Source organism: Neltuma alba, unplaced genomic scaffold (assembly GCF_004799145.2).
Source record: "Neltuma alba isolate B1F8T4 unplaced genomic scaffold, ASM479914v2 tig00013215_pilon, whole genome shotgun sequence".
Classification (NCBI taxonomy): Eukaryota; Viridiplantae; Streptophyta; class Magnoliopsida; order Fabales; family Fabaceae; genus Neltuma; species Neltuma alba.
In genome coordinates this window covers 6480-18410 of record NW_021637518.1, presented here as the reverse complement: position 1 = coordinate 18410, position 11931 = coordinate 6480, and the positions used below count along the sequence as shown (strand labels likewise).

Genomic DNA, 11931 nt, shown 5'->3' with positions numbered 1-11931 from the left:
TAGGGAAAGAGGGAAGAAGCCATTGATGATAAAATATCTTCTCCGCTACCATTAGTGAACTCCAAAGAGCTTCCATGTGAATCTCCACAAATGTTCAAGTGTGGAATTTTCTCTCCTCTCCTCTCCTATCTTTCTTGACAGATTGTGCATTTGTTTGGGAATGAAAAATCAGAAAATTGTTTTGTCTTTTTGGGTTACTTGTGGGTTGTTTGAGAGAGAAGACATAGGGAAAGAGGGAAGAAGCCATTGATGATAAAATATCTTCTCCATTACCATTAGTGAACTCCAAAGAGCTTCCATGTGAATCTCCACAAATGTTCACGTGTGGAATTTTCTTTCCTCTCCTCTCCTACCTTTCTTGACAGATTGTGCATTTGTTTGGTAATGAAAAATCAGAAAATTGTTTTTGTCTTTTTGGGTTACTTGTGGGTTGTTTGAGAGAGAAGACATGGGGAAAGAGGGAAGAAGCCATTGATGATAAAATATCTTCTCCATTACCATTAGTGAACTCCAAAGAGCTTCCATGTGAATCTCCACAAATGTTCAGGTGTGGAATTTTCTTTCCTCTCCTCTCCTACCTTTTTTGACAGATTGTGCATTTGTTTGGTAATGAAAAATCAGAAAATTGTTTGTCTTTTTGGGTTACTTGTGGGTGGTTTGGGAAATGGGATTCACAAGTTAATCAATAGAAAAACTGTGTTTTTGGTTGGTGCGTGTTAGTGATTTAACTTGAGTGTGTAGGATGATCATGGGTGCTCTGTTTTTGGGTTGCTTGTGGGTGGTTTTGTTCTGTTTTGATGTTAGTTTAGTGGCAAAGGAAGAAGAAGATGAAGGTTAGTGTGGGTGAAAACCCTTAAGACGAAATGGGATATTGTGTTGTCAATCAGGCCGTAATAGTTGTCAATGTGTGCCGCGACACTTGTCAATGTAGCTCCTTAAGTTGTTAATGACAGTTGCGTGCTTCTTGATGCAAGTTTAAGTTACTGATGGCGAGTACGTCTGGAAAACATCTATTTTGCTTTGTTCACATAGGGGGAAGTTTATAAATGATGGAGAAGATAATATGAGATATGTGGGAGGTAGTGTAAGAACAACCAATGTAAAGGAGGGCACAAGTTATGAAGAATTGAAGGAAATTATATCATCAATTGCTAGAGAAGAAAATAACTCATTTCTTTTGAAATTCTCAGTTCTATATAGCTCAACAGCACTCAGCGTAGAAATTAACAACCTGAGTTAACCAAAATAACAATTAATATAACAGGAGTTAATGACAAGTGATATTAACAATTTTATAACAAATAAATGTGTGAATATTAACAATTGATATTCAAAATTTTTACAACTGAACGTGTCATTTATTTATAATGTTAAGTAATATTTGCATTAAAATATAATTATTAAGAAGAAGGTATTATTCAAATTTATATTCAATTGATAAGGGATAGTGCCTTCATTAACAAGTCACAGTGCACCATTGACAAGTCATAGTGCCACCACTGACAAATCAATGTGCCACCATTGACAACTAATAATCCGCCGCGGCGTCTGACCATATCCGTCGCAGCTCCCCCATCTGTCCCAAGTAGCTGTCATTCTGTGTAAGGTGCTGCGGCTCCTGATCATATTCGCCGCAGCACCCAACCATTTTAAGAAGTTATTTGGCGAACAACAAGTCACAGTGCTACCGTTGACAAATCAGTGTGCCACTATTGATAAGTCATAGTGCCACTATTAACAAGTCATAGTACTACCATTCACAGTGCAACCATTGATAAGTCAGTGTCACCATTGACACTTCATTAATAATGATTATATATGACAATATAACCAAAATATAATATGATAAAGTGATTGAAAATATCATATGATACTAAAACAGGTTAAGTAACTTGAATTCATATTGTTGACAACTTATATGAGCAAATTAATTGACAAGTCACAGTGCTCTATCGACAAGTCATAATAGGTCTAATGACAATACAGGGTGCAAGTAATGACAACTGAAATGATAGCAAAATCTAATATACCAATTCATAGCCAACTTTCATTTATACCTTCATATACATAAAACTACACCTATTTCACAATCCATCCCAAAAAAAAACATAGGGGTTGCATATAATTACAAAACTAACTATTGGTGTGTATTTATTTACAAAAAAATTCCCTTCACACAACTGAGAATTTCAGAAGAAATGAGTTGCTTTTTTTTCCAGCAATGGATGATATAATTTCTTCAATTCTTCATAACTTGTGCCCTCCTTTACATTGGTTGTTCTTACACTACCTCCCATATCTTCTCCATCATTTATAAACTTCCCCCTATGTGAACAAAGCAAAATAGATGTTTTCCAGACGTACTCGCCATCAGTAACTTAAACCTGCATCAAGAAGCACGCAACTGTCATTGACAACTAGGGGTGTTCAAGGCCGGCCCGTCCCTGTCGGCCCGTTCCGGTCCCGATCTTATTGGGACGGGACGGGACAAACCGGGACGGGACGGGACACGGGACGGGGTCGTCCCGTCCCAGTCCCTTTTTTTTATTATTTTTTTTAATTTTTTATCCTATTTATATAATATCATTTTTTCATATTTTTTTAAGATTTGAGACTATTGTATGTAACTATGGAAATATTTATTTAGAGTTTTATATTTGTTAATGATTTGGGAACATTAATGATTAGAATTTTTAGCAAGTTTTTATTGTGTTAAAAGCTTTTGTTTAAAGTTTTTAATGACTATTATATGTAATATTTTGAGCTTTTGTTTAAGAGTGCCCAAACAAATAAAAGAAAATAAAAAGATGTTTTTATAAGGTTTAAGTCCAAAAAATATAATTAAAAAAATCAGATTTTTTTAAAAAAATTAAAAAAATAAAAAATAAAAATAAATAAAATAAATAAAAAATACATTCGGGACGTCCCGGTCCCGTCCCGGATCCGTCCCGTCCCGACCGGGACCGGGACAATCCCGGGACGGACCGGGACACGGGACAGAAAATCTGTCCCGTTACTGTTCATCGGACGGAACCGGGACGGGCCTGTCCCGGTCCCGATCCGTCCCGTGAACAGCCCTATTGACAACTTAAGGAGCTACATTGACAAGTGTCGCGGCACACATTGACAACTAATTTGATAATCCTGGAAGAGTTTTTTTTTTGGCCAACAGAGTATTTCTTATGTCATGATAATCCTCTTATTCTTAATACAAGACCTATTTAACTAATTTGATTAAATTAAAAAAGTTAGATAAGTTAATTAATTATAAGAAATATGACATGCTTTTCCTAAAACCTCATAATCATCTTTTTTAATATCCTTCCTCCCTCACTTGATTGTGGTTGAAAAAATATCCATAAGGATAATTTGAGAAAAATTAATAAATATAAAAAATAAGTATTATATTTAGAATCAAAATTAACTTAACAATTATATCATATATTAAGGACTGGAGAAGTATTATATTGATATGCGAACACGTTAAGGGAGATGAGATGAAGTCACTTCATTAAATTTTTAACACAAATATATCATTTTTGGATATATCAACAAGAGTGATTGATTAAACAGCATGAAATTCTCTTAAAAAAAATAGGGGAATGTCAGAGAAAACACTTCATGAAATTATAAAGCAAGATCTTTTAATTAACAATATATCTAAAAATTTAGTCTTAAATATAGCTCAATAGCATCGTGCAATCTATATAACTGGCTCCATTTAATAGAATAAATCTTTTTTGTTGTTGTTGTTGTTGTTGAATATACAATTTTGTCTCTTATTAATTATAGTATAGATAGTTTTTTTTAAAGGTGTATATATTAAATAAAGATAAAATTAAAAAATTGTTATGTTTTAAAAAAAGTTAATATAATTTACAATTTTGTTTAAACATGCTGAAAATGCATTATAAATAAGATAAAGATAAAATTATAATGAAGTTTTAAGGAAGGGAAAAAATTGTAAAATAAGTTATAGAGGTTGTTATCTCCATTCTAAAACTTTTCATTACAAACTGCTAAGATTATTATTAGGGTTTTAATAATTATTAGTTTTTCTTAAAATTTGATTGTGATTCTCGCTAGGATAAAAGTAGTATGTTATCATATTCTGTTTTGGCAATACTAATAAGTACTTTTAAAATTTTTTTTGATAAAATAATATAAACTTTTTCATATATTTATTTTATACACTATAAAACTATTTTTAAAATTACGATTTAGTTTTTTCTCAAACACCGCTCGGGGTATACTGTACTGATAAAATGACGAGTCGTGAGGGTGGATCACATGTGATCACAAATATCGGGTCATGTACACGCGTCAGCACACCAGCGCTCCTCATGGCCCTTCTTCCCATGGCGCCCTCGGCATCTCATTTTCTCGTTATACTCCATCCTATTTTAATAATAAGATTTTATTTATATTTTATTTATTATTTTCCAATATATACCGTAGAAGTAGTATATAATCTCTAGTTTTTAATACAAAAGTTATATGACTAATTTAAATAGATTTAAAAAATTAATTATTTGTAATAAATAGGATTTATTTTTTTTAAAATGTCTTTGCTAATTAAGTATGTTGGTTATAATCATCATTATTACAATAACTACTTTAAAAAAATAGATAAATATGAAAGATAAAGTGAATTGATATCTTATATTTACGATCAAAATAAAAATCAAACAAGTTTTTATATTAAGAACCAGAAGTAATAGTGTTTTTTAGATCATTCATCAAAAAAGGAAAAGGAAAATGAAAAGTATTTTATGGAACCATGATTTAGATAAAAATCAGTACTAGTATTTATGGAATCATGGTTGTACAGCGTTCTGTGAACCACCAAGGTAATGCTTCAAATACGTAGCTTTCTGGTTCGTGCCTTATCTACATCGACACATGACAAACAAAGATTCGAGCATTCGTCGGTCATTACTCATTAGGTTGCTTTCAGTGTTGTGATTCACGTTGCTTTATACCTATTTAATTTGTGTGTACGAGCAAGGGAAAAAAAAAAAAAAGAAGAACGCATGGGTGTGAAAAATCTAATTAATTTAATGGCGTCACGATGTTTGACATTTTTACATAATATATTTCTTAGCCAGCTGTATTACTTTTCGAATTATAAACAATATGGTTAGTCTCGCTTTTGACTTTATCTAATATATATTTCACTAATTCTATTTATAAATTACTTTCAATACTGATAAAAATCTAAAAATCATTAATTATGTGTTAAAATTTAATAAAATTTTAAATTTGCCCATATTTAACATATATATTTTAAAAAAGGTAATGAATTACACAATATTAAATAAAAGATAACATTGTATATTTTTATATAAAAAAATATTTCCATAAGTGGAATTTCTGTTGAACTGATCATGATGCGGCCGTGAGACTAGTATTCTAACATAGTTCAACATTCCTCCTTCACTGAAAAAGTCATGCTGGAATCAAACGATGGAATTAAGACTCACAAATAACGTGGCAAGAGCCTCATTTTCCTTAACGCCAAAACACAAGCGTTACTTATTTATTTATACATGAAACCAAGTTAACTGTGGTCTGCATCAGCATGCCTAATTAAACCCCATCCTGTAAACATTCTAACTGATACTCCGTTTGGCACTTATTATAGGACTGTATTAACAACTTTAAATAAATTAAGATTCTTTTTTGAGAATTTCAATGAAGTTTATTTATTAGGGGAGGTTTTTTTAGGTAGTTATGGGATTTTTTAATTTGTTGGAGCATAACAACTCTTTTTTGCCAGCACAAAGAATATTTTAAAAAAATAATGCCTCAGACAGAAAATCTAATGTTAAGAGATATGATGAATGGTCTAACAAAAAGGATGGAAGAAAGTATGTTAAAAGCAATTGTTAAGGACTCATAATTTATAAATATTTTTTGTAAATTTGTTTAGCGCTTTATTAGTATAGAATCTGTAAATACTTGTATAAGTATTCTATAAACCTCTTGTTTTAATGAGACTTTCGGACTAAACTCATTTTTTTAAAAAAAGGGATTTTGTCAAAAAATACGAAGTACATGATAGTATTTCTTAATGTATTATTTCTTGTTTATGATTTTTTTAATTTATTACTATTGCTTAATCTAGCATCCGCGCAACATTTCTCACCATCATATCCCTGTTTAATTACTTATATACCAAAAACACGATATGCGTGATTTTTGTGTGTTTAAAATAAAAATACACTAGATTCATTTCTGTGGTTCCGTGCATGTGATCTCGGCACCCACTGGTCATTATTGAAAAATAAGATGAAATTACGTATTTAGGAAATAGTTATCCCTATTATGTTTATCTTCCTTGAGTAAACCTTGTTATGTTCACCTTAAAACACACAAGCACTGAATGGTCATGCCCGTGCCCAATGCTTTTTTCTATATTTATCTTTATTATTATCATGCAATAAAAAAAAAAGATTGTACTGCTGTTGTTTAAATATAATTTGGATGAATCACTTCATAAATTTAATTTCAGTGATCCAATTTCTTAATTTTTTGTAAATTGACAACTTCGTCCATTAAAAATTAATTGTTTGCTTTTGAACTTTATTAAAATTAAAAATTAATTTATCTCATCCATTTTTATTTTTACTGTTTTAGGATTTTAGAGTGTCCCAACTTTCAACAACAGCAATAATCATAAACCTGCTTGTTAAATATAATCGCATTTTTTATACCATTTTAAATATTTGTACAGCTCATTAATTTTATCAACAACCTCAAAAGTCAAAAAGCATAGGATTTGACAAATGGATTAAAGAAAATTAATTAACTTGAAAAGATAATTGTAGGAAAATGGGGAGAGAGATAAAAGGAAATCAAAACCAATTAATGTACGCGGAAGGTGGCGGAGAGCGTCAAAACAAGAGAAAATATAAAACCAGAAAGGTGGATTGAAAGGGCGGCAAATTTCCCGCCTGGTTGCAGCACGCGCGGGATCAGCATCCCTGTACAACACAGAAGTAAGATGAGTAGTTAGATGTGTTCTTCCTGCTGTGTATTTCTTCATTTTCGTTGTTTGCTGTCATCTCGTCATTTTTCCTATTTTTCTTTTTAAAAATTTCCTGTAACAATTAACAGCTTTCAACTTTTTTTTTTTTTGGTTGGGTTTTTGGTTTTCTCCTTCCTTTGTCCTTGTTCTCCAGAAAACCAGACCCGTCTCTCCTGTTGCTTCAGCCCAACTCTCTAATCGCATTACAACACGGGCGCTTCCTCCTCCCTACCTTCCTCACTCTTCATATCCATCTCCGCCTGCCTCCCCACTATTTTATTAACCATAATCTCGTCAACATTTTCAGGTCAAAACGCGCATCAGTTTCCGAACTTGGACCTTCCCTGGCTGATCATCGGCCTCTATTTTTTTACTGCGTAATCTTTGGACGATATATAGTCTCTTTCAAGATCGGATAATAATCTAATACTCTCTAATCGTTGCACAGTAGAGAACCCTGTTGGAGATGGTTCTTTGACATCTGGGAGTTATCTGTAGCCCGTCAAAATTGAATTTCTGGGTCTGATGCTCGTCCCAATTACATGAAAACTCGTATCTGATTTGTGGATAATTGCTGGCTTTTCATTTTTGGATCTAGCATCGTCGGGATTGATCCACCTTGTGAGTTTTGGGGGATGACCATGAAGTCCGGGTCACTAGAATACTGGAGGAATTACTTTCGAGCTGCAAACTCTGATATATTCGATATAATTGACCACGCGATCATGGTGGCGGTTTCCGATTGTCCGAAAGAATTTAGATTACGAAGAGACGGAATTGCGGAACGTTTGTTTTCTTGTAGATTGAATCGTTGTGTGGGGTGTGATCGATTGGAGTTGGCGGTTTCCGGTGATGATGAGGGAGATGGGGGTTGTAAGAGTGGTTTTGATCGAGATGCTACTGAATTGGAAGCAGGAGCTAGTAAAGAAAGCAAGGTCCATAGTAGCAGAGACGATCATGGAGAGATGAACAGGAACCAAGTTGGCAATTTTAGTTTTGGAGAAGCTGAGGCATTGACTGATGAGATTGAAGAAGAGTCTCAGATGGTTGGGGAGGTTTTGAGGATCAAAGAGGTTCTCCATAACAGCAAGGAAGAGGTATATCCTCTTTTCTTGAAATTCTCTTCTCTGTTAGTGTTCAACTGTTCATCCCTTCCGGATTAACAATCTGTCCGTATGTTGATGTTAATCTCCTCAGTCAATTCCTGCTTCTTTGTGTTACAATTTATTCTGGAAGTTTGATGATATTTGACCATATAAGGTGGGTTGTGATAGATAGTTTCGAAGAAAAACTGCTCCTCAGGACATGTTACAGTTCTCAAATTCTCCGGTCCATTATTCATGGTGCTTTCTTTCATTTTGCGACAGCCTGACTCAGTGTTATTCGAGTCGTTGAGGAGGCTCCAGCTGCTGGCACTGACCGTGGATCTTCTTAAGGTTTGTATTGGAACTTCCATTAGTCTTTCAATGATGCGTCTCATGCTTTTTGGCTTCGCGTTTTCGCTTCCTTCCAGTCCTTTACCACGTCCTTTAATGGTCTCAAATTTAACTTCTTCCAGGGAACTGAGATTGGAAAGGCTGTCAATCCTCTCAGGAAGCACGGATCAAAGGAGATTCGTCAACTTGCACGAACTCTTATCGAGTATGAACAAATTGCATACATGTTATTTCATCTTAATTTGTTGGTGCGAGATCTTTCTTTGTATTCTCGTGTGATTTTATCTGTTAACTTGAATATAGGTCTGAGCCCATCAATGCATTTGACTTTGGTGTCTACGTATCTGCTTTCCACCACCACCATCATCTTATTTCTAAAGACTGATCGTCCGCAGCTAATTATCCTAACATATTGATATCATTACCAGTGCGATGATTACTTGGTTTATTTATTACAAAAGCTTGCAACTTTCTCAGTTGTTTATGTCCATTGTGTTCAAGTGTAGTGCTTGAATAGTTTGATGAGGCTCTGTTGCATATGATGCATAACCAAATTCAGTTCCATTTAAAGCATACTCATGCCAGGACATCAAATCTGTTCGATAGTTTATCATCATTGGTTTCATTAGTTTGATATAGACTCATGTGGGGAATCTGTTTTACTTGGTTAGCTGCATAGTAGACAACATTCTAAGCACAGTTTTGAATTGCAGTGGCTGGAAAGAAATGGTAGATGAATGGGTCAAGTCCACAGCTGCTATAGCAGGTAAAACTTTCTATCTGCATTCCTCACACAGCCATCAAGATTTTTCTGATTACTTTCGCCCTCTCTAAAATCAATTGATGTTTAAATTTGACTTTTACTAATGATTCACAGGGTCAGCAGAAGGAACCCCAGATTCAGTTGATCCATCAGTCGTTGATGAAGAGGAGGGGCTTCCTTCACCTCCTATGGATGAAGGGGCTTTTCTTGCAGCTCCAACTGGTCCAATGGAACTCTCACAGGTAGTTAACTATACCATTCCCCCTTTTAATGCAGGGTTTGATAGCTTAAAACTGATCCCTCTCTTGTCTTGGTGGATGTCACATAACTGGATTATGCGAAGTTCTTTGATGGCATGGATGATGATGGAAGTGAGTTAAATTCGCGTTAGCTTATGCTATTCTAGCTTGCTTTGTTAATTTAGTTCTTATTAAAATTTCCTACTTCTCTGGTTATGCTTATGTTTGGGGAATTTTGTTTCAGATTTTCGACAAAGTGGGGAATTCATCAAGACTCGAGAACACATCAGAAAACTATCTATGGACAGTCAAAACGTTGCAAAGAGAAAACCACAGGCTTCCAGTGAGGCCAAGGAGAGTAATTGTCATCAAATGAAGAAAAATGAGGTTGCTATGAGACAGAGTAAACCGGTCTGCACTGATTCTGGCCCTGGCAGGCCACCAAGGTCCAGCTTGCAGCAAAAAACCAACGCAGGACCAAAGATGCAGCAGAAACAAGAGAAGAGTGCTATCCCAAAAAGGCCTCTTGTTGCACAGCAAGATGTAAGAAAGAACCTCTATATGCTCCAATCTTTGTCACTATTGAGTTCTGTTTAACCTTATTTTACTGGTTGTCAGAATTCAAGTGTTCAGATGATGTTTCAGTCCAAGTGAAACTAGAAGCCACTAAGAGGAAACTTCAGGAGTCCTATCAACAGGCTGAAAATGGTGCGCGATTTCTTCTCTGATATCAACGTTTGTTTTTTATGTTTGGCCTAATTTTAAATATTAACAGTTCAAACAGTGAAGGGGCTTCTCTGTATCCAGAGAGTTGGCTCACAAATTTGCAGAATTCCGAGCTTGAATCTTAACTTATTATGATTGTCGTGCTGCATGCTTTACAGTTATGATATTAATTGTTGAAACTTGTTTGCTTTATTTGCAGCCAAGAAGCAACGAACAATACAGGTTATGGAGTTGCATGATCTTCCAAAGCAAGGGAATGGCCACCGAAATCCACACTTCAAGCCTGGGAATCTCAACAAGCACTGGGCTCACGGACGAAGATAGAAATTTCTGTATGCAAGAAGAGGAACTACGGTAGTTTTGCGGAAGTTTCAAGACAACGACTAACTCGTTTTGCCATGCCGTGGCCGAAACAGAAGCATGGCCTGCTTGACCATCAACAAAATACCACGTCCATTCAGTGGCTTTTTCTTGAGTCAAAAGACATTGAGTACATGGAAATTTTGTTCACCCGCGATTGGTGCAGAGGGTCCTAACTTCGACACTCAACTGTCAACTTGTTTCTAAGATTATTGTCTATATAGAAATCTTAGTGAATCCACTCTTCAATTCTATCATTTTAACTTTGTCATAAATTCAGTGGTCTTCCACTCATAAATAGTTTTGAGCCCATTATTCAACCTTTGTTTCCCTTATGCCTTTGCTTGGAGGAATTAAGCTGTTTAGTGTAAAGCAAAATCCATAAAGTTATAACATCACTTGTTTGGATATTGTTACATTGCGGCCTAAGAAAAGAAGTTTGAAATGAAGTGATAAAGGGGAGAGAAGGCAAGCTAATAGTGTAAAGCAAAAGCAAACTTTGAAATGAATGGGGCGGTGACAACGAGTCAGGGAAGGGAATCTAGTGTTAATAAAATGAAATGACCCATACGTCCCAAGTTGCTGAAACAAATTATGTATTTTATACGTGAAAGTCGGGACTTGTGGCAGAATTTAATTTGTTGCAAGAGTGAATTCAAAGATATTGTCGCTTGGCATCAAAGATGGGAATATCTATATCTTCGAGATTCGATGAGATTTCGAATTTTGGATGCCTTCCAACTTTCCGCGATTTTTTAGGACTCGTTTCATTCTCTCCCCGATTTTTTTTGGTAGTAATGGGAAAAGTATAAAGAAAGCTTGAGAGGGTATGAGCAGCCTAATGACCTTCAAAGCATTGGACTGGACATCTCACAATATTATAATAGGAATAAGGGCAGCACATGCCAGAGTTGGAAGGCTACTTTTTTTTTGGGGTTATTATTGGCTGGCTTTTTCTTTTACTTTGCAATTTGCAACGTCAATGGACTGATAATCATCTCTTTTGGAAGCTTGTTTTATTCTGGTCAAATAATGAAGCATGATGTAGTCACTAACAGTAATATTTTTTAAAGGCAAGCTCAAATTTGTTTATAATCATCACATTTATAATTATTTAATGGTAAACCTACATGAAAAAAAATACATGTTAAAATGTGATTGAAAAACTTGATAAAATTATTATAAGAAATTTAATCTATATATTTTCCCATTTATAACCGTGAGAGTAATTCATTCACTCCAAATTGTTGCCGTTTATCTCATCTTCTCTTCTCTTTTATTCTGACATGTACGCTCCAAAAAAGAGCTGGAGTTGCAAACAATTTCTACTTTTCCTGACAGTTTCTGGGTTCCAATCAGGACCATAACTCAACGGAG

At 34.7% G+C, this 11931-nt stretch overlaps 1 protein-coding gene across 1 annotated transcript; it reads left to right on the top strand.

Moving 5' to 3' along the window:
- Nucleotides 1–7192: 7192 nt before the first annotated feature.
- LOC114735510 (probable mediator of RNA polymerase II transcription subunit 26b) lies at nt 7193–10887 on the top strand. The gene is made up of 9 exons (XM_028923209.1): nt 7193–8127; nt 8398–8466; nt 8589–8671; nt 9180–9232; nt 9344–9471; nt 9573–9600; nt 9713–10016; nt 10091–10176; nt 10394–10887. Exons 1-9 carry the CDS (start codon nt 7666–7668, stop codon nt 10516–10518), a joined length of 1338 nt encoding a protein of 445 aa, XP_028779042.1. The 5' UTR covers nt 7193–7665; the 3' UTR covers nt 10519–10887.
- The last annotated feature ends 1044 nt before the right edge of the window (nt 10888–11931 follow it).